At 28.5% G+C, this 25084-nt stretch overlaps 1 protein-coding gene across 4 annotated transcripts; it reads left to right on the top strand.

Moving 5' to 3' along the window:
• The first annotated feature begins 3947 nt into the window (after positions 1–3947).
• LOC112685978 (putative inorganic phosphate cotransporter) lies at positions 3948–19322 on the top strand. Of its 4 annotated transcripts, XR_003148850.1 has the most exons (13): positions 3948–4057; positions 4223–4422; positions 4616–4849; positions 4929–5013; positions 9157–9383; positions 11821–11967; positions 12023–12155; positions 12244–12399; positions 13139–13224; positions 17264–17392; positions 17455–17674; positions 17757–17833; positions 18982–19065. XR_003148850.1 is itself a non-coding variant. In XM_025558053.1 (10 exons), exons 1-10 carry the CDS (start codon positions 4051–4053, stop codon positions 19177–19179), a joined length of 1473 nt encoding a protein of 490 aa, XP_025413838.1. In that variant the 5' UTR covers positions 3948–4050; the 3' UTR covers positions 19180–19322. The 4 variants fall into 4 exon arrangements, 2 of the variants coding, with proteins under 2 accessions (XP_025413838.1, XP_025413839.1); XR_003148849.1 differs by having other exon boundaries at positions 17455–17833; XM_025558053.1 differs by lacking the exons at positions 17264–17392; positions 17455–17674; positions 17757–17833 and having other exon boundaries at positions 18982–19322.
• Positions 19323–25084: the final 5762 nt, after the last annotated feature.

Genomic DNA, 25084 nt, shown 5'->3' with positions numbered 1-25084 from the left:
TTATTTTCTAGTTTATCGATAAACACTTATATATTACTATTTGAAAATCTATATATTGCATAAATTAAAAAGGTAGTATTCCGTTTATTTAAGTGAATTTCTTAACCAATATGTGATTGAGCGATCATATCAGTGCTGAAGATAATAGTTATTAAATTATGTATAAATACCATGATACCACCATTTTTATTTTTATGAAGATTAGAAAAATAAAGAGAAAAGTTTGGGATTAGAAAAAAAAATTTGCGTCTTTGTTTTATTACCAAGCCAAGCTTCATATAATATTATAACATAAAATACCAGCGGAGTATTATCTAAAGTTAATCATAATTTATCATAATGTTTTCTCACACTATAAATATTTATCGCTATAATATTAAAGGCATTACAATTGTAAACAGAAGATTTTATTTTATTACAGGACAAATATTGGTTTGAATTTCGTTCATACTTTGCAATGTTAAATTATCACAATTAATAAATTAACTCATTTGAAAGGTATAATGTGGGGAGATATAGACATAACATCATATTTCATAAGTAAATGATTATGATAAAAGGTAGCACGTGTTCCAAAAGTATTATTAATTTAATTTCGTCATAACTGATAAGACAGTTTTTTATAGTAAATATATTTAAATATATACAAATACGTAATATACTTTAAAAATATAATACAATTAATTGTAACATCGTGTGTACTATAATATATTATTATTTTTGAATAAAGGTTTGCAATTTATTTAACATCAAGACATTAGTATTCTCATTTTTATTTTTATGTATAAGAAAAAACATAATTAAGAACACGTAACCATAGTTGTAATTATTGTCCAATGATACCACCAGATTTTATCATTATATAAAAAAAAGTATTTTTTTGCCAACTACCTATTTATTGCAGACTGATAAGTTTTCTAGAATTTATATTGTCTGACTTGGCGCTTTCACAAATGACGTCAATATTAAATTGTTATCATAATTCAATACTACCTACTCTATCCAAATACAAAGTTATATTTCGAGTATTATCAGTTCTGCGATCAAAATATTATATGTATAAAAAAATCGAAATTTGTGTTTGATAAATTACAGGCACATAGTCAATACATTATATGGATAGAGTGCCGGACTTGGTCAGAAATTTTTACCGGGAAAGTAAAAAAAAAAAAAAACCTAACCAAACCAAAAGTATAAAAACAACTAAAAAAAAAAATGTATTATTTCTTATAAAATTATTGTGTATTACTTTAAGAATTTGAAGACTTAATATTATTATTAAAAATTAAGAGACTGTTTATTTAATTTTAGAGAGTTTCTAATGCAAGCGTATTAGAAAATGCGTTTATGTCTGTCGACACAATGAGCCTAAACCGATAAACCTAAAAAATAAAAAACTTCCCTACAAGTAAAAGTGGCCTAATTTAAACAAGCGGCTCACCGGGAAACTCCCGGTATCCCGACTGCCGAGTCCAGCCCTGTATGGTTATGACATTTGATTAGTATAATTTTCATTTTACGACCAGCGAGAAGTATGATTGACGAGTGTAGGTTTGATAATAAATTATAATCATAGAAGTTTCAGGAAGTAATATATATATATTATTAACTTACATGTGTTAAAACCTGGAAGCTTTGACAGTATTGTTTTTATAGTTTTACGAATAGTTGAAACAAACTCAAAAGCTGCTTTTATTCACTTAATTTTACCAGTAGACTGGTATATTAATACTGTAATCGAAAAAAAAATCACCACTGTAGCCTAGATAATACACACACTGCAGACATAGAAGAAACAAAACCAACGTTATTTCTGGGGTAATTTAACTTATTTGAGATTCTAGGTTTACATACGGGATTTTGCCTTATAAGTAAAAAAAGAAATATACAAAAAAATTTATATTTCACATAGCATAATATACAATAATGTTTCTCAGTCTTTATGATAAGGTGACCCATATATTTTCTTTGAACTGAGTAGATGACCTCAAAAAAAAATTACCTAGTATGCTTTTATGTAATAATATAACTAATAATTTTGCTATAAGGAACTTTATCATATAATTTAACGCAATACTGCCAAACTTAATTCTGATAAATATATTTAAATTTTAATAATTGAGACATTTTTTTTTTTGTTATTAGTTTACGAACAGTGACCCAGCAAAATTATTTTGCGACCCAAGTTTGGTTCGTGACTCATAGGTTGGGATGCGCTGATACGCGGCATCCCTGATTTTATATTACCTCATAAGAATATTACAGAATATACAGACATACGATTTGGACCAAACAATTTAACATTTAAAATGATCACAGCGAAAATAGCTTTAATTTTGTAAATTCTATTGTCAACTGATTTTTATGTTAGGCATATTAAAGTCTTAACAAGAAAAATCTGGGCTGAAATTCAATATTTTTCTAATACATACTACAAAAAATAATTCATACGAGTCGGACATGAAGTGACAAGCAGACAAAAAATAATCTTAAAAATACACGTGAATGACATATTAAATTTCTGTAAGAAATTCAAAAAAAATAATGATGGTAGTTGTCGTTCCTTACCACTTCGTCATTACGTTATCTATGTGTAAATAATGGTGAAAACGACAGCTGACAAAATAACATGGCAAAAGAACCTTTGAGAATGAAGATAAATAAGTATATTATACTTGTATACAACACTATTCAAAATAAAATTGTACATATTTTCGAAAACCTTATGGTACAAGGTTTATCTTGTACAAACACGAACAAATGATAAAGATATGTTCATAATACATTTTTAGCTGTACTAGCGATTACAAAATTACTGAAATTCATAAAATCGAAAAACTAAAGTACATCGTGTATTAGTTGTATTAGAAAAAAATTATTTTAAAACTATCAAATTCTTTGCTTTATCCTGTATACAGGTACTAAAATTAATAAGCCTATAAATATTTATATTAGTATGAATTAACGATTGATTCAAAAATCTTACATTTATAAAAACAAATAAGTAAAATCAAATCATTTTAATAATTTATCTACGAGATTGAAAATGTTAATACGAGATTAATTTGACTGTATTATACTAATTAATTAGAAAAATAAGTTTTTTTGTTTAATTTATTGGTATTGAGAGTAAGCGAGGAGTGATTTAGATTATGTTGGTGTAGGTTATCGATAGTTATTTAGCGATTACTATAATATTCATAAGTAAAACTATTATTGGTGTCTATTAATGATTGAATCTTGTTGAGATAATTATAGTTGATCTGCACTTTGTACTTATGGCATTAGTTGTTATTAAATGCTACAATTTCTGTACGTTATAATTAGTTTATACTTTTGAATTGAAACTAGGGCCGGTGATGGAGTGGGATAGGTAGGGCTAGAGATCCGTAGCTCGTCGTCTCAGTCTTTTATGCAACATTTTTTTTTTACTATTTCATTCACCGTAGCATAAGATGCAAGTTTGAATATTTTTATTGTACTAAAGTATTTACAAGTAGTATGTATATCTTGGCCAAAATAAAGGGGACCTGGAACTGATCAACCCCAGGGCCCTTAAAAGTTCTCACTGGCCTTAATTGAAACTGTAATTTATTGTCTCGTCTAAACGGTTAAAATATTTTAAAATAAACCCATGCCGTCGAGTTTTGTGAAAACTAAAATCATTTTAATTGCTTTTATACGATTGGAATCGAGCGGGGTCACTCAGAAAAATAAGGTTTAGTTGATAATATGATGTAAATAAAAAATATTTTAATAGGTTCATATTATAATGCTATTAGCATAATTAACATAATATATTAGATTAATATCCATTGTAGATACTGTAGTATACATGAGTATAAACATTTTATTAGGTAAATACTAGACATTTGTTAATAGTGATTAAAAGATAATTTTACTAATTAAATATATTATCAAGTATTGATATAGAACGTTAGGCGATACATCTGAAGTAGTAGAACAGACGTGAGTTACCTTTCAGTGCATTCGAACGACGCGTTTCTAGTATACGCTAAAAACTTTAATTGCGTATACGAACAAAATAATATGGACAGTAAGTATTACTTTGTTCATTTCATCCTTCTTTCTCTACTTCTATTCTACACCTATCTCGTTTTATTGCTCTCTCTCTCTCTCTATCTCTCTCTGTTATTTTGCATCTCCTTCTGTATCCCTTTCAAGTACCTTGATTGATTTTAAATACGAAATCACATTGCAGAACGAACAATATTATGGTACATGACGTTTTGGGGTTTCGCTGTAAACTACATGTTTCGGATGAATATCAACATAGCCATTGTGTCTATGGTTAAACATTCCATTAAGAATGTAACCGTTGAAAGCGAATGTCCCGATGCATACGTCATGTCGTTGAAATTGAATAATACCTATGGACAACAGTCTCCGGCAAACACAGATGTAAATCAAATACGAATTTTTAATTTTTAAATTTTTTTCTTATGCGTGCTATCGTTAAAACACCCGAACGATATCCGTCTGTGCTTTAAATATTTTACATTCATAATATTATACATATAATTTTGGAACGTTTTCCGATACATGATCGTTATTATTATTATTATTATTATTATTTTGCGTTATATTTTTCAAGGATAACAAGTTCGAATGGAACGAATACGAGACGAATTCGGTGCTGGGCGCATTTTTCACATTGCACATGATCATGCAAATACCAGGCGGAGTATTGGCACAACGGTACGGCACGAAAAAGGTTTACGGTCTGAGCAACGGCGTGGCAGCGATGCTATCCTGTGCCATACCCATCGCGGCCAAAATCAATTACAAAACGCTTCTCGGCGTAAGACTCGTCCAGGGATTCATAGCAGTATAAAACATTTCAGCCCGTTAACATTTTAGTCCGGTATAATATATCGATTTTAATCCATGTGCCGTTTTGGCTGCAGGGTGGTGTTTGGCCTTCAATGCAGTCGATGACGGCCGTATGGATACCGCCACACGAAAGAAGTAGATTCGTTTCGGCTTATTTGGGTAACTCGATACATTTTTATTAACCTAACGCAAATAAATCTATAATAATAATATAATAATATGATGTATATGTCTGCCATGATCCACCATCCCTTCGGAATATTCAATAGTGTATTCATAAACGTGTTTATAGGAGATGGCTGTAGGGTGGAATTTACTCGTAACGCTGTTTTAAACGTTGGTATTCTAGCTTTAGACCAGCATGATTGTGTTTTTATTTTATATTAACTTGTTTATATAATATGATAATATTATTATGCTGTTAAGCTGGTAGTTGGAATTGTTAACCGTGTTTATTAATATGCGTTTTATGTTGTTATCATTCAAGTTTTTTAAACTTCCGAAGATTAAAAAGCACTCATAAAGCAAATTAAATTATAAAAAATATAATATAATACAATTAGATAAGAAATAACTAATAAAATATTTAGTTAAATTGTTGTAGAGATTTGATTGGTTAATTGTTATGGTTTAAAAAATTGAGAGGTGTTCTTAATTTATTATTAATATTTAATGTCTATATACCTTCAATGGTGGTCAAATTATTTTATCATCGGTGTAGGGTATGACCGTTACGTCAGTATAAATTATATAGTTTGAATTAATAGTTTTAATAATAATTATAAGACATCTTTATTAATTTAGTATAAAGTTTAGGTAGTTTAGACGAATAATTCAATTATAAAATTACTGTAGATAGATTTTCACATCGATAGGTATATGAATATAATATTAAGAAATATAAAGAACCCGTGTAGTACTACATCCCTTCTATCCTTGACCGTCCTTGATCTCCTCCAGACCAGAGAATCAGGACACGCCTTCAGGTTACGGCCTAATTTTGTCACGATAATCGTGCTTTCAATTATTAATAGAAAAAAATAAAAACCATACATAAAATATATATTATGCAATTTAATATGTATTCACATACTTACCAGTTTATGTTTTCATACATCCTATTTTTCTTTCTCATTCGAATCCCAAATCAGCTGTCACAAAAATACTAATATAGGCAAAAATATTGGTTTATTGGTCGTGTGTCAAGAAAGTTTGTAGATTTTACTGTTTTAGACAAAAATTATTATTTTTTATAGTATATTTATTTATTTATTTTGTTTTAATATATTTTATAGCATACAAAATCAAACTAAATCCATAAAATGATTATCGAACAGTACGATCGATAAAAATGTACGCGATAGATTGTTAATAATTTATAGAGCAATTGTAATTTTCAACTATTTTTTGATAACATGTTATAAGACAACTGTTAGTAATTTTATTGTTAGAATACAAAAAAAATGTGGACTGTCAAGAGTAATGACACCGCAATATTAAAACAGCGATATAAGTATTCTAGTACTTATATGCCTACGCTATAACTCAATGCTACGTTTCATAATTATAAACAATGAACTTAATCTATAGGATTGTTTATTTTCAAATCGCATAATATGCGATAGACATATTATGCCTATTAAATTATTATTTAAGATAAAATAAACTTACTTGAAAAAAAAAAAAAATGTATTTATTAAAAATCTCATTTGTTATTCATAGTAATACAATCAAAATATCTCGAAATTCTTGGTAGCCTTTATAACAAATGTTAATTAGGTACTTAATTTATCCACAAAGTGTTTCTAAAGTCTACGAAAAATGTGGAATCCTTTAAATTTTGCACAACATCACTAACCTAAAACTAAGAGTTGTATTACCTTGAACTCTACTTAAATTTGTTTTTTCGATTGTGTTGATTTATGATGATTGTTTTTGATCTAAATAGATACCCGTCTGTGGAAAATTCGACTTTATTAAAAAACAGGTATTATCCGACTTTTGTTAGATTAATGTTTGTTTTTAAATTTTTACTTACATTCTAACTGGGGAACAATGTTCTTAAGTGCTAAAAATGGTAAACACAATATCGTGAAGGATTTCTAAAATTCTTCGTAATTATTTATTACGACTTCTTATGAAATAAGAACGAAGGATCTAGAATAATGCAAATATTGTAGCCATCAAACAACTCAATTAAATTCGTTTGTACTAATATATTATATTTATGTAATTTGTTTTATTTAACCTGTTATCAATTTGATTCAGATGTATGCACTTAATATTTAAACCAGTTTAGTTTAGAATATTGAGTATAAATTTAACTATTCGAGTACTAGAAGTCGATAAAATTATAAGATTATGAGTGTTAAGTTAAAAAAAAATGAATGGTGAGCACTCTATGTTTATTGATATTAATTATATTATATCCAAAAATAAAAATAAAAAAAATAAAATATGAACTGTGCTGAATGACGAAAGTTTGACAAGTATTATTTAATAAAATGTCATTATAACAGGTATACTGATTTCGTATACAGATTTACGTTGATGAGTTATTGTTGAAACAAATTATTATGCATTATATTTTAAGAATTCTACCAATAAAAGATAAATAATTTATATTATTTGTATACATAGTATAAGATCTATAAAATCGATAATCGATATTAACGGTTTTTCAAAATAGATTTTAAATTTTTTCAAGTTTCTCAAGGAATAAACATGATCGGACTATTTAAGCAAACCAAATTTTCTTAGAGTAAACGTAAAATGATATATAAAAACAAATATATAGGTAAATAGATGTATTATATATTATAATATATACAGGTGTACATTTATATGTGTAACCATCTAATATAGATGTATACATAATAACAGATCACGTTTATGAAGTTATATACCAATATTAAATCTTACACGTTTTATTTAGGAGAAATAAGTTTTTTGTTAGATCAGATTTATTTATTTTCATAAATCTAACATTTATTTGAAGAAAATAACTTATTTTTTTATATTTACTTCAAAGTTTAGAGTTTTTGTAGTATAATATGTGAATTAAGAAAATTTATCAAAATAATATTAGTTAATATAACTGCATATTAACTGTGTACTCACAAATCTTATAATACGCATTCAATCTTCATTTAGAGAAACTTATATAATTATTTTTTTAAGTACGTACTTACTTGAAAGACTAATGGATATACTCGATTTATTATATTTCACTGATAAATTCATTATGAAACAAAAACTCTGCAATTACCCATATTTTTAATTAAAAAAAAAAATTTACCTATACAATTTTAGATAAAAAGAAAAAACTATATTAGCAATGTACATATATTTTATTTTTATTATTGAATATTCTCGCTTTTATCTCATAACAATTTATACCTAATGATTTAATAAATATTATAATTTATGAAAATTTTTTTTTTATTTGGAAATAAATTGTTAAAAAAAATTTTATATAAGTGTGCCTATTTATTAGAGTGTACATTAAGTGTAATTAATGTATATTTAATTTCGCATTAGAAATACGGATTTATTTTTTTTTGAAAAAATTATTTTAAAATGCATTTTAAAACAATTTTTTGTCAAGGGACTTAAAATTTGACAAATATAATTACGATAAAATATAATTATCACAATTCACTTTTACACAAATAAAATGTACAATAAAGAATTCAAGATCCTTTTTTAATTAAATTATATATGTTTTTCAGTATTTGAAATGAACAGTTCTATTATAATATTATTATATCTTGTATCTTATAATAATTTTATTTTAATATTTTACTACAAAGCATTTATATAAAATACAAACCATAGCATACCCGAAGTTTAATAGATTTTAATTAATTTAATTTAGTTATTGAAAAGTTAAATTTGATTTTAAAATTATAATGATTAATAATAATCATAATAATAATAAATAAAAGATATAAATAAAATAAGAATAATAAATAAGAAGTAATTGCATTATTTTAGCTTAGACATTTTTTATATTTTTAAACAGAAAATACAATCACACTAAAATAATATTAGTAAAATAATAACAGTCCAGATTTAAGTTCTTTGATGCAATACAGATTATAAAAATGTTATCATATAATAAAAAAAGTCTTATTATCTGATTTTTTTTAATATTTATTTATTATTGTAACGGTGGATTTATTTTGTAATCGTACAGTAATGTACTTAATATGGTATATGTTTTGGTATTGAAACAATCGTTTTAGTTTTGTGTTCATATGATTCTTTTTATAAATTTTTTTTTTTCTTGTGTGTTTAAAGGGAGTTCGTTCGGCACAGCAGTGACATATGTAATGTGTGGGTATCTCATCGCCATGTTCGGCTGGGAGAGCGTATACTACGTCACCGCAGCACTGGGATTCTTGTGGTATGTTGCTTGGATGTTACTTGTTTATGACACGCCAGCTGAACACCCGACGATTAGTGAAAGAGAAAGAATCTACATCGAAAGTTGTGTTATTAAAACATCTCAATCCAAATCAAACCCGGTAAGAGAAACAATGAACCGAAAAAATCATAAAAATAGCCACACACCATAGGCATACGATGTACGGTAATAAATATTATAACATTGTTACCGTTTTTGTGTAAAGCAAAACCAACGAGTGAAATGTTTCAAACTAAATCTACCCAGTGAGATATTATATTATGCAATTATGTTTCTATAATTTAATTGTTTATTATCTAATTTCTGCTGCATTTCTACATTTTTTCTTTTCGAACAATAGTTTTTAATTATTTTCTTTTATATCATGATTATATATATTTCATATACAACTGAAATATGCTTTTGACCAAGAAAATATTATCATATTATTATCTATTATTTTCGTCTATATTTATCAGTGTAATAGTATTTTTTTTATAGTCTAATTACAGAAAAGTATCGAAGAACGCAAATTCAAAATAAATTAATTGAATTGCATTAATATATACGTGTTACATACGTTGTACCTTTTTGGAAACCAATTCAATAAAAATATCCTGGTTCATATTGAACTGTATTAGAACTCACTAATCCCCTAATTAAATCTATTATCATTTAAATCAACTAGACTTTTGCATTCCATTATTCTGAAAATTGAGTTATGCACTGTATTTTTTGTACATATATGTATAAGGCTTCCACAATTTCAAATACATTAAATGAAGCATTTTTCAAGTAATTAAAAAAGTTTACCACTAATAACTACATGAATATCGTAAACATTTTAATTTTCAAGATGATACAAACAGTTTGTTAAATATTTTCGGGGTGCGTATGTACATATTTGACTTTTTCATAAATTATTGTTTTATCATACTTTTAACAGATTTTATTGGTAAAATATTTCATCCTTATTGAGAATTATTTTCTCATAAAATAATACATACGTATTATATTTATTTCACATATGATTTTTATTGATAGTTTAAACTTAGTTTGAAATTTGATTTTGATTAATATTATTGTTGCTCGATGTAATACGATGGGAAAAACATTAGTGAAAAGAGGCATTTTTTTTCCTGTTACATACTAAAATTCATTAAATTACTCTACATTAAACACTTTTTTTACACTAACACCGATTTTCTGTCTGCTTCATTTGACTTGGTTTATGTAATAAATTAAAAACTAACAAATATTATGAATTGTGTACGTATTTTAATTAATTTTGTATACACACATATTTATGTTTTAAATTATTATATTTTTTAAATTTACCTTAATTTCGAATAGAATAAAAGTTTTTACCATTTTTTAAATAAAAATCGATATTGATATTACACTGATCAAGAAACTTTGTACTTACTTGTCATAAAAAAAAGTAAATATTTAATTTTTTATAAAAATAAAAAACTATAAATCTTAACAATATATAGGTATATAGTTAATAATACTTTGAAATTATTGAAATAATAACTAGACTTCAATTAAATATGTTAAAATAAAGCCATGGATAAAACTAAAACATGCATTAATAATAAGTTTAGTGAAAAAGGCTTAGAAATATATTTCAAATATTAAAAAAAATAATGAGCGTAAAATCTATAGACTGTTATCTAATATAACAAAAAATAATATTATATATAATTGATATTATTATTGTTATATATATATATATATATATATATATATGTTACGAGCAAAGCATACAATTTGGGCATTTTATACATTTGCCGGGACAGTACATAAAATGCCATTCATATATTGGGAAATATAGATAACGGGTGGTACTTAACTACTTATTCAAATATGAAAAGTTTAATGAAGATTTAAATAATTTGTTAAAAAAAAGATTCAAATACTTCATTTTTTACCAAATTAAAATATGATCAATTAATTTTACTTATAAATCAATTAAAAAACATTTCAAAGAAAAAGGAACCGAATAACTGTAAATTTTTAAAAAAATATGACGTGTTAAAAATTTCTGATGTTAAAAAGTTAATTGTACCAGTATCTGAAAACAACGAAATTAAATAATATGTACATAATGAAGAGTTATTTGATGTTATATATAATGTTCATTTATCGATTAGACATAGTGGATGAAACAGGATGGAACACGTGGTAAATACAAAATATAAAAATATCATCAGATATATCATTATGCTATACTTAAATAGTTGCGAATCGTGTAAAAAAAACAGCCAAGAAAGGATTGGTGGTGCAACCAATTATATCTACTGAGATGAATTAATCAATAATACAAATACATGTTACTATTCATTGATTTATCATATTTCTTTAAATCATATTATCCGTTATCTACATTGCTCAATATACGAAGGGCATTTTATATACTGTCGGGATAATGTATAAAATGCCCAAATTGTATACTTTGCCCGTAACATATATATATACGTGTATATACGTGTTTTATTAAACACTTAATATTATTATTTTGTTGTGATTTTTGATTTTTTTCGATATTGTTACAGTTGCCGATACCATGGAAATCATTGATCCTATCCAAAGCATTAATAGTAAATTTATTGGCGCAAGGAGGAGCCATCTGGGGTTTATTCACGCTCACAACTCAAGCTCCGACATACTTTAATTTTATATTAGGTTTAAATATTAAACAGGTATTATTTAACATGAAAACTGGCAACCGCAAATATAAAAAGAATCGTTTTTTAGACAGGTTTATGGTCTGGAGTACCACACTTATTTCGATGGATGTTTTCTTTCGGATTTAGTACGATGTGCGATCATATAGTGAAGTCCAAAACTATGTCTATGACCAATGTCCGCAAACTTGCGACTGGCTTTAGTAAAACATTTATGAACTATTTTAATTCGTGTACTTGGATCGTTTGGATGCTTTATATTTATTGTTGTGTTATAATTGTAACGTATAGGTAATGTCTTACAAGGATTATTCATTTTGGGCCTCTGTTATTCTGGATGCAATTCCACTGCTGCAGTTGTAATGCTTATCAGTGCAACTGCCGTGAATGGTGCCGTATCTTCCGGAACATTGGCCGCAGTAGTAGATATTTCTCCAAATTTTGCGGGTAATTTTAATTAAATTATAAACAATGCTGGTAAATTATTTTACCGTACTCGTATATAAATAACACGAATACTTTAACTCTATTTTATATATTATAACAACGAATTGTGTTTATGTACTAATTAAAAAAAAAAAAATTTACACCTAATATAAAATTCACTTAAAAAATAAATTCTACACTTTTTAATTTTTGTTAGTGTAAACTCGCATAATACATCAGCTATTTTTCTTTTTTTTTTCTCTTATGCTATACAAGCCATTAAGGCCTTTTGCACGCTTCAACCAAACTTCTCCATACATTCCGGTCCATTGCATCTTCCAATCGCTTTGTCTCGTCGGTATCTGAAATATCTTTCTTAACTCTATCTAACCACCGCTGTCGAGGTCTTCCCCTTGGTCGCTTTTTTGTTGGGTTTCGGATTAGGACATTCCGTATGACACTTACACTAGCACGCCAGACATGGCCAGCCACGATAATCGTTTTGCTTTTAAGAACAAACAGATATTGGGTTTGTTATATAACCTTCCTAGTTCATCGTTCTTTCGTCTCTCATATTCCCCAATTCGATTTCGCACAGGTCCGTAAATTTTCCGTAAGACTTTTCTTTCGAAGGTGAGTAGCTTCTCTTCGTCCCCCTGTGTTATGGACCATGTCTCGCATGCGTACATTACAATCGGTATCAGCTATTGCATACTTTATTTTTTTGTAGATTAATAAATTTGAATTATTTGTCTTTTAGGTATCATTCAAGGTATAGTTGGCAGTTTTTGTGTGTTTGCGGGATTTCTATCACCGATGGTCGTGGGCTTTTTAACCATCAATCAGGTAATTGCTTTAATTCATGACACAAAATAATTTAGAATTTTTCATGGTAATTTTTCTTGTTGTATTTTCATATTTTATTATCGATACGAATTTTGATCAATTAAACCAAATTGATACCTAACAGGTTATCATCAAATTGTCTTTAGAATATGATGGTAATTGCATAATAATAACTATAACTAAAAATCAAAAATCTTATTTCCTAGAAATGTTGAGCACTGTTTTTTTTTGTTTTTAAAAATGAACAAATCCCAAAACTAATATAAACTTTCTGAAATATGTATGAATATGTTGAATATTTATCATACGTCTTATGATAAAATATGTAGGTTGTGTAATTTATTGATAAAACCAAAGTTTTATATTTTTCCAAAAAGTTTTTGTAGAGTTGTAATACATCTTCATGGGACCGTTTATACTTCTATAAAATGTGTCCAACAGATATTTATTTGTGTTTACCCTATAATGTAGCAATGTGTAGTATTTTGATAGATTTAATTAATTATCTGTTTTAAAAATACTTAATTGAAATGTCCAATGTATTCTAATTGAAATATTCGAATATCTTTAGAATTCAAATACACTGCCATTTTTTCAGGGATAGGGCGATAACAATCCATGTATATATATATATATGTAAGATTAATTCCTATCAATTGCTATTATTCATCTAAATACTATTAATAAAATATACATGTTTGTATAGAAAGAAGGTTACTGGAGCGTATCCATTTTGGTCAATAATAATTCTTTCTTAGCGGTAGAAATCGATTTATTTTACCCCATTTTTTATCCGGCTCTATTTCTGTGAACCCAGTGGCGTAATTTTGGGGGAACAAGGGGGTGCAAGTGCCCCCTCTGACATTTTTTTGAGAGATAAAGGTATAATCCCCCTCCCCCAGATAATCCAACAGTACAAATAGCACCTTTTATTAATGAACTCTTATGGGTATTATTTAACAATATTGGTACCTAGTACCTGCTACCTACAATTTATGTTTATCTAAACCATAAAATGAGTTAAAAGAATTATGTAAAATCAAACAATTAGATATAGTGTATAAAATGCATACAATAAAAAAATGTTTTAATCGATGAGAGGAAGGGGTGTCAGGGTTTTGGTAATAATAAATATATTATACTGCCCCCCTACATCTACATTTTTTCCCAGTTACGCCTCTGCGTGAACTCTAAAACACACTTCGCAGTACTATGTCATGACTTCAATATTTTACCATCGCGTTTCACGGTCATCTCAGTATATCTAATCGTTTTTGATTTCATAACTGTCACGGATCTATAACGATTTGTCTCCGTGTCTTAATTTGACTTGAACAATATGATAACATTTTGATACGATTTGTGTCACCTTGTAAATGTGTGTGTGTGTGTGTGTGTGTGTGTGTGTGTGTGTGTGTGTGTACTTTTGCACCTTATACAGTGCCGTATTTAGACATTTTGCGCCCTGGTGCAAAAAAAAAAAAATTGGTGCCCCTCTAAGGGGCCTGCCCACGGAAAATATAGGAGATAGATCCTCATGAACCTTTTAGATATTCTAAAATCAATGCTATTTTTATGTAGTAGGCATGTCACCGCACACCGCACGCGATAACATAATACGCCGTATTATAAATAACTTGTGTTTATTGACATTCACAAATTTGGGAATTAATATTAGGTATATTAATAATATTCTGGATCGCTTATAGCTATATTGCTATAAATACATTAATAATATATATTAATAACTTAAATACATTAACATTAATTTATGATCAGTGTTGAGTCCAGATAAATCAAATCTTATCTAGATAAAGATGAAAAATATTTTATCTAGGTGAAGATAAAGATAATAAAGTTAACTTTTTATCTAGATAAATTCGAGATAAATTTTATATTTATTACCATAATCAATCAGCAATATGGTTTTGATATTTTAAAAATCGACGTAGTTACAACAGATTACAGTAGAAGTATTACAGATTGAATAGGTTACTGTAATAATCAATTAATTAGTGTAAATTATTATTTCAACAACTTGTACAATAATACAATAAATAGTGAATATAATAACAAGAAACTATTGATACTACCTATATTTAATAATTATTTTACTGAAATTATAAATAAATAAATTATTATATTAGTAATAATAACGTAGAACTATTCAAATGGTTGGATAACAAACCAGTGTACATGATATCTTCTTTGCATTCTCTAAATAATACCCATGCAGTAGAAAGAGAAATAGAAGATGAGAAGGGAGTACTACCACAATTCCTAGTCCTAATTGGTTACAATATGACGTTTACGAGCACTTGCATCATATTTTACGAGAAACTTGTCCATATCAACATTCAACGCAATTCGAAAATTGAAACAATGTTGGTACTTGATGCTGAAAAGCTATAACTTAGCAGTTAGCACTATTGCGTCATTTAATAATAACAATTATTTCATTTATTTCATTTTGAAACTAGTTCTACCAACTTAAATGTTTAAGCATTAATACCACTTCATTAAATTTGTGAACATCAATTATATTATATAGACGTGTTCTTAGTATTAACAAAATGCCAAAATATATTGTAAGATAAAGTCACAGTTAATTTCCATAGATAGTGTATCAGTGGCGTATCCAGGATTCATTTAACGGGGGTGTTTTAAAATTTAATAGACGTATAGTAAATGGGAGGCTCTACCCCCCCCTCCTATATTATATAAAATTTATATAATTTATTTAATAAATACCATGTATTTATATTAATTATTATACTAATGAAAATGATTATATTAAGATAGTGGATGTAAAATCGACAAGTTGTATACAACGTTTATTGAAATTATACTGTAAGTTTGTAATTTAATGAAATATCATAGAATATGGTCGATGGGGGGTGTTCTAATACCCAATCACCCCCTAAACACGCCCCTGAGGTGTATACACGTTGTTATACCTGTATATTTATTAACACGTTGATGGACAGTTGATTTAATTATTTTTTCAAAAACACCACCCTTAAAACGTCACTTTTCATTATTGCTATAGCAGTAATATTTTTAGTACTGCTATAACAGTACTGATCCCCGACATCACATTTTTGATTACAAAATTACTGCTATACCAGTATTACATTTTATTGGTTAATTATTTAATAATTATTATGTTGGAAACTACAATTTATTTTAAGGAATGCATAAAAAGATAGAGAAGTTATTTTTATTTAATGAAATAAAACAAAATGCAATAAAAAAAACTTTATTATATTATTGAAAAATTATACTTATACAATACTTAGATCATTATTTTAAACTTATTTTTTATTAATTAATTAATTTTAACTTTATATTCATCCTTCTGGTTGAGCAGCATGGTAATCTTTAAAACATAGTGGACACAGAGGTACTTTACATTTTTGACATTGAATGGAAGTTTATTTTCTGGTTTTTTGTTTATAACACTATACACAATTTTTAAATTTTTTTTCTTTTATAATTTGGTGGTACGGTATGGGTTCTTCGAAATTACCATCATACTTCAATGGCGATCGTGTACGTACTAATATAATAAATATAACCTATAGAATATGTACTATGTTGTTTTTTCAAATAAGAAAAACATACCAGTTATATAAATTATAAATAATCGATAAAAGAATAAAAATGGAAAATACGTGTGTAGATTACAAAGACGTGTATAAACAGGCTAAAAAATAGAGTGCCCAATGGCCCGATAAGATGTCCGGGGTCAGAACAACTCCCTCTTTCTTAAGAGACCATTGAAAATATCACTGCTATAGCAGTAATGACACACTTTGGATGGTTTGTATGCTACTGTTATAGCAGTAATATTGAAAAATGACCCCCGACATCAACTATTCATATTACTGCTATAGCAGTAATATTTAGCAACTGTCCATCAACGTGTTCAATTTTGAGGACTAATATTTATTATGTTTCTCTAATTGTATTATTGCTCCGCCATGTATATTGTAATATAGTCTTTTATCGAATAATTCATCAAATTGAGTGGTTATAGTCTGTTCAGATTGAGAGTGCCCTAACTCGCGCATGCCTTCTGAGAAGCCGATAACGGTCGGACACCCATCGATATCTAGACGCTCGATAATTCGTTGCCATTGTTTGACCGCCGTCGTTGTTTATCAAAGTAGGTAACTGATGCCTTGTATACAGATTATTATTAAAAAAAAACCTTATTATTCAAAATAGAACTATAGCTTGGCGTTACGAGAAGAGTGTGGTAATACAGTTCACTACGTATAACAGCGTCGTAACGCGTCGGCATACTCCAACGTTCCTAGTGGAAAAGACACATGCGCAGTAAAAACCAGTTTTCGTCCAAGTGACTGGGCACTCTTATTCCGAATAGACTATAGTCCATGGGACTGCAGATAGTACTTTAGACTTCAGTAGTGCAGTGGCCATGGGGGTATTATATCAGTATCATATTTCGTAATACGGTGTTATTTGATTATTTTCATTTTTTATTGGAACAAATATTTTATTTTTAGAACAACAATGGCCAACTATCGATAAGCTATTCTTCTGAACATGTAATAGTAAATACATCAATGATAAATGAAAATAGGTACTGAAATAAACACTATTTTTTGATAATATTAAATTATATAAGACGAATTATACCGATTAGCGAATAGTGATAACTGTATAAAACAAATGTAATAATAACGAATAAATATGTCTACTCTTTAGCACTAGTATGGACAATTTTTGGAAAACTGAAAAATATCTTTACGATCACGAATAATTTATCTAATTATCTAGATGAGTGATTTTTTTTTTCTAATAATTTTTTCAATAATTTGCAACGGTTCTTTTTTTATTATCTAGATAAGATAAAGATAACAAACATTTTTATCTAGATAATCCCAACACTGTTTATGATAATGTTATTAAAAACAAAAAAAATAATAATTTCAAAATAATTTTAAAAGTTCAATAATTCACAAGTGAGCAAATTTCCGATCGCAAAATTTTGGCGCCCCAAAAAACTGGCACCCGGGGCAGTTGTAGCCAGTTCCTCCCTCTAAATGCAGCCCTGATCTTATATGTTTCGATCAACCGATCTTACGTGGTCCAGATGGTCTTGATTATTTTAGCATTTAACTTCAATTTATCCGTAAAAATGTTTAAAGCTATCGAAATGATTTTAGTTGAAACTGTAATAATTAAACACTGTTTTGTGTTACTTATTAATTATTACATCAGTGTATTCATCATACCTAAGCGATACAGTTTTTCTTCAACATTAAAAATCAAATTTAACTTTTATGATGAATGGAAAATAATATTTTAAACGTTTTGGACAGCAGTAGGAGATAAAAATTGTACTATTAACAAATACATCAACGATGAAAATGTCCATGTCATCTGGAAACGTCCCAGACCATCCGGCCCATATGATCCGGTGGTCGCGCGTTCGGCTACGTCGCGGCGAAAATATAATACGGCAAACAGAACCCCCTCGTACCGCTGGTTTATAACGCGTGTGCGCCGGAAACAGATGACAACTTACGGGGGCGCACCGACCGTGTGATTCGCCGAATAAAATATGGGGTTCGGAATCGCGGTCGGAAAGGCACGCGAAACAAAACGTTTTGTTAATATTACGCAAAGTCTTAGGTCACCGTTAAATCTTCCATCTTCACCCCCGGTGCACCGTGTGCGGTAAATCATGTAAAAGTAGTTCTCACGTTTTACGTTTTCCTTTTTCAGCAAACACTGGCCCAATGGAACAAAGTGTTTTACATATCGGCAGCGCTGTCCATTAGCTCCGGTTTTCTTTACATATTTTTCGGAACGTCGAAGGTGCAGATATGGAATTCGAGCGGAGAGTCGCCGGCGAAGGCGGACGAAAAGGAAATGAAATTAATCGGTAACAAACTTAACGGTGTTAAAACTTTGAGTACTTGAATCGGTACAACCGTATGGATTTTGTTATTTAAGAGACATCCGCGGATAAAAAATTAGGCTGCTCGTAAATTATTCTTATTTTCATTTTATTTTGTTATTTTTATTATTACTTTTTTTTTTCGTAAAATAATTTTAACTGTACATAATATCGGTTATTTAATAATATGTAAATACTAAAACTTTTTTAAATTGTATTTATATTTTTAAACCGGTTAATTTTTTTTATAAATAATCGTTTTAATAAGTGAAGTTGATTTATTTGTCAGTGATAGCCAAGTACAGTTGTTTACTATATTTGGTGTGTATGAAAAAGTATTTATTTTTAAATCATTGACACATTGTATGTTTAGTGACGTGATTTGGCTTGTACGAAAATTATAAGTATTTATAATTGTATATAAAATAGATTTAAAAGAATATATTGAATTAATTAATGTTTTGTACAAAACAGTGCATGTAATGAAATGCAGCTTGTAATTTTATTTTTCTAATGTTACGAAATATAAATTCTACACAGTTTAGTGGTTTATAATCGTCACATTTATTGCGTGTATCAGTACAATCTAAAAAAACAAACGATTTTTGCATCGATCGGTTCAAAATTAGAAATCTGTTTAATCATGTATAAGAATTGTGTGGAAAAAAGAAGAAGGTGTTTTAAATTTTATAGCAGCAATAAATCACTGTGATAAAAAAACGATTATTCAAACAGAGGTTGTAGGCTTATTAGTGTTTTTAAATTGTCTTGCTTGAGACATTTTGTTCGTAAAAATAATAATGTTTGTTATAGAAGACTCATTAAGCCGAAACTTCTAAAACTGTTGATATGGTAGTGTCGATTTTTTATAAATTATATTTAAACGTTATTTTTTTTTATTTTAAATTTACTATGACTCTACTTACTAAGTCTTAAATTAAAAATAATTATGCTTATATATCAAAGTTAATTTGAAGCATTATCTATAAAAAAACAAACGATTTTTTTTTTATTATTTTTTTTAAGTTGGTTAATACTTGAAATTTAATTAATATCGATGAAAGAAAAGTGTAGTATGAAATCAATCGGAAAATTATACATATAATTTTGATAATTATCTAAATACTAATAATTTGAATTTCATCTATATAGATTCTATAGTCGACGTATCAATATTAAATAATAATCATTCTATCTTTCATATAAATATTAGTAGCATAAATTATGTTATAGCATTACTAAGTTCAGTTAAATATGTTTTTATTATTATTTTTCTATGTGAAGCATGGCTACTTTATGAATTTGATTAAAAATTAAATGTTTATAAAACTATCAACTCTAAAGGTATTTTTAATGAAAGGGATTGTGTGAATATCTTTATTACAGATTATCTAAATATTGTGCCAATTTATAAACAGATATTATTAAACTGCAATTCTATACATGTTATAATTAAAGCTGATGACATTATATTTTCCTTAATTTACATTTATTGATCATTGAATGATCTTGATAATTTTATTAATGGAATTAACGCCTAAAATTATCATAAAAGAGCTATTTTACTAAAATAAAAAAATATATGAATTGCAACCATGGACTGAACTTGCTAGCGGACTTAAAAATAGAAACTGTTCGAACACAGTTGAACGTAAAATATGTAAAATATTTACAAATAATCCAAGTAACCATAATTTATATAATAAGAAGAGAAACAATATTACAATCTCTGTTAACTTACCGACAGAAAGTTCAGATTTTTTTTAAACGATGTTCTATCTTTAATTTTACAAAAACAATAAAAAATGTGTGATGTATGTAAAATATATAATATCGAATATACTTATGAGTTTGAGATCCATCTATTTATTGAGCCGTATTTCACTATAAAAAATAACAAGAAACAAGACAGGACCTGGATATTTCTGTAATCCTTAATGGTATTTCTAAGATACTTTCAGTTCAAGATAAATTATGTTATCTTCGAGGTCTAATTAATCTCATTCCTCCTATATCAAAAAACCTCAAAGCAGTTAGGTATTACGTTGCAATTTGTTGAAAGGAAACTACTAAGAGCTAGGAAAAATAAGATGATGGATGCTCTACAGCAAGAATTCTAAGACAAAAGTTTACTGCTAAAAATTGTCAAATAATTGTGTACACAATTTCTAGAAAGTAATTTATTAGAAAGTATACATTTTTTTTAGTTGATCGTAGATGGTATATTTTTATACTTGTTCTTTGGTATATTACAGAAAATTCTATAAAAATAAAAACGAAAAAAATGTTCCTAATTGTTATTAATTATTTAAAAAAATGTAACTGTTCATAAAAGGATTTTTTTTTTTTATTAATATTATAAAAAGGTATGAAACAATATAGTTTTGTATATTGTATTACTTAAATGTTCCAACATATAACTAATATTGTACTTATAAATTTTATTTTAGATTTCCATATCAAGTTTGATGTTATTTATCTATAATAAATGTATATTATTTAAAAAATTATAATTGTTCGGACAAGGATTTGGTCTTCTCTAAATTATTAAAAAGTATTAAACTATACAGATTTGCATGTTGTGTTATTGAAATATTGTAACATGCAGTCTTGTACAGTACTTGAGTTAAAGTATTCAAATACTTTTTAGGTACTCAAATACGTATTTTGAAACACTTTTGAAAAAGGTATTTGTCTATAATGGACAAAGATGGTGAACTTTTTATTTCCGTTCAAAGCAATACACCAAGATTTATCTGTAATTGTTTCCCGTATATCGATATCTAAAATAAATTCGTGATTATGAATGAAATATAAATACCATATACCAGAGGCAGTGCGTTGAAAAATTATTTATTGCCTTCTCTTCTTTTTACCTCGTTAAGCGAGGATTCAGTGTGGTGACGGTTCTAATAACGAAAAAAAGAAATTGACTCCTCATCGTTAAAAAAGTAGACTTACGCCTTTATCTCACAAACTTTGAACCAAACGTAAAAAAATTTGTTTTGAATTACCAAACACAATTATCTTTCTGATCAATAGATTTAAAAACATTTAAAATATCTTTTTAAATTATATTTAAACAAATTGTATTTTTATTATATTTACATTTATATATATACTAGCTAACCCGACAAACGTTGTTTTGTCATATAAATTATTTCTAGAGAATATTTCGCTAGAAAAAAATAACTAGTTTAATATAGGCATATAAGGATGTGGTAATACCACATCCTTACATGCCTACATTGTGGTATATAAGTGAGAGAGGTATGTAGTGCTGTGAATGGTGACAAAATATAAAAAATAAAAAAACATCAACACTTGTATTTTTTTAATAATTCATTAAAATTGATCCATTAAAATTATATATATCGCTAATTATGACAATATTAGTAAAAAACAATATCAATCCCTTAATGCAACAGAGTGTACAATATCCCATCTTTCGCCAACACAAACAAACCGGTAAAATCAACCAATAACAGTCGCAGATAGAAGTACTCAGTCTGCCTTAGATTGACTGTGTATACTCGGCCAAAAGTATTTGATTTGAATAAATCTGGGCATGCATCAACTGGTATTTCTTGCTTGCGTGGCATTCATTTTTGTGCGATGCGGCTGCAAAATTAGCCGGATAACGCGTATGTGCGTGTATGTGTATCCGCACTGAAGGCGGTGTAGGCGATACGCATCAGGCGTGTGATTACTTACGTCGTACCTGTTAGTGACTTTGTAGGAAGGAGAGAGAGAGAACTGTATAATTAGGATAGATTCAGGTATTTGAATTTATGCGTTAGGATGAGGTACTATTGACAACAAGGTTTGATGAAATAAAAGGTACAGACTATTTATTATAAGGTTCTGCAATAATTAGGATTTAACAGCTAGAGTTAGTTAGTACATGATAATAATAATAATGTTTCGCGTGTTGCGAGCAAAATAAACAATAAACTGTTTACTGTGTACGACCTGATACCGGGTTGATAAAAGATGATAAGACCGGGCTGGTATGATTGACCCGGAACGACAATCCGCGAACGGGGGGGTTGAACCGGATTGTGACGATTCACTAAAAGGTCGACTAGGGCGACTTCGGCGACGAATCAACACCCCGTGGATTTACCGTGTAATGAAACGGCAAGGTTGAAGATTTTGATATCGAAGTTGGGATTCGAAAGGCGATTGCGGTCGCGTAATGGTGCGGACCGACGCGTATGGACGCCCGCTGTCACGTGGTTGACTGGCTCGTACTGCGCAGCTAGGCGAGCTGACGAGAAACGGTCACAATGATATGGTCGAAAAAGAGAACGCACCAATACTTCGGTGGCGACGCGGCGTAAACGCGACGTCCAACGAAGGAGCCGACGGATTCGATGGGCGAAAACGACGGACAAACACGTGGGAAACACGGTACAACCGCACTGCGTGTACAAACGAGCGAGCGTTTAGGAGCAGCGAGACTCAGGTGTACATAAACGTATGAATGGTATGTTAATGGCGACGGCGCACCGGTTCGCGACGATAAAAAAAGGCATGCGATTCTCATGACCAGTTGCCTAGACGGCCGAAAAAAACGAACGAACCAAAAAAAAAACAATGGCGGCCTGTGTCGAAGACTGTCTCCTCCCCGGGAGTACAGAGTTCGCTCGCTTAATTTTCGGCAGTGGAACAGCAGGGTGACAACCTTGCGACATACGCGTATCGCATACAACCACGCCAAATTCAACACTGAATTGTATACCCAACAATTTTTTTGCTTGAGCCCATGTGAAATAGCGTGTTACTTTGGAACAGAGTAGTGTTTATGCAAAGGCACCAAAAGAAACCGTACGATTTAACAATTCGAAAAATTCAATGATATTCATATTAATAAGTTATTAATATAAATATCATTGAATTTTTTAATAACCTTATTCTGTAACTGTTGGGTTGTTATGGTTCTTATGGCTAAAGTTTTTTTCATTGCAACTTTTTTGTGCCAGTAATATTTGAAAATACTTTTAGTTAGTACATCGAAATAATTATCTCATAATCTAATTGCATTGTAAAGTCTTCTACAGTTTACGGGAAACAAAATATTTTTTAATAATATAATTATTAGAATAATATTGTAAACTGATGTATATTTTATTAATTTGTACGAATATTATCTAACATCGTCAGCAGTTAATAAGAAATAGTAGCGATTTGTTGTGACGATTGGTTTACTTTTTATTTTTCAATCGTTAAGTAAGCTTAACGAGTTAGTCAAGTGATAGTATTGTGTCACTTGGGACTTTTCAAGTTTTTTTTAATATTTTTGTTACGACTGATTAGATATCATTATGTTGATAGTTGTGTAATTTTATTTGATCACCAGAAATGTTTGCACGACATTTGCCCGGTGTATTGTTAGAATTATATCTTATCAAATTCATTAGCTCGTCGTGATGCCAAAATACTTCATGTCGTAGGATTAAATATTATTAAAAACTATTTTATAGATGATTCTCGTTGCAATCGTAGAGAAAGATATATTATAAAAAAAATGGTTACAAACACGTGCATACGACCGAAACGTTCATGACCACGTGTAAGCAATAATATATTTGTGTAATATAGGTAATTTATTATAATTTATATACTATAACATACGAGTACATCTCCAAGATGTGAAATAAAAACCACATTTATGTTATCGAAGCCAAAAATGCATTAGCTTTCTTAAAGCCTAATTAGCCAAGTCGAAAGACCTATTTTGATTGTACCTACAATTGTATGATGGCTTTTAAAATCGAACGCGTAGTGATGAACCTAATGTTCGTTAATTGCATTTTCTGAAAATTGGTGAGTTGAACGTTAGTAAAAAATAATTCTAAAGTAATAGGACGAGAATCTTTAAAGTTAAACATTTGTGACGTACATCAGATTGTGTTAAGTAGGTAT

Source organism: Sipha flava, unplaced genomic scaffold (genome assembly GCF_003268045.1).
Source record: "Sipha flava isolate LNK unplaced genomic scaffold, YSA_version1 299_pilon_pilon, whole genome shotgun sequence".
Lineage (NCBI taxonomy): Eukaryota > Metazoa > Arthropoda > Insecta > Hemiptera > Aphididae > Sipha > Sipha flava.
Note: the sequence above shows the minus strand (reverse complement) of the source record. Positions and strands in the feature narration are given on the sequence as shown.

Coding starts and splice junctions, on each gene's coding strand:
- LOC112685978 (XM_025558053.1), top strand. Junction 4,423..4,615: donor AGTCTCCGGCAAACACAGAT/GTAAATCAAATA, acceptor ATATTTTTCAAG/GATAACAAGTTCGAATGGAA. Junction 12,156..12,243: donor CAAACTTGCGACTGGCTTTA/GTAAAACATTTA, acceptor TGTAACGTATAG/GTAATGTCTTACAAGGATTA.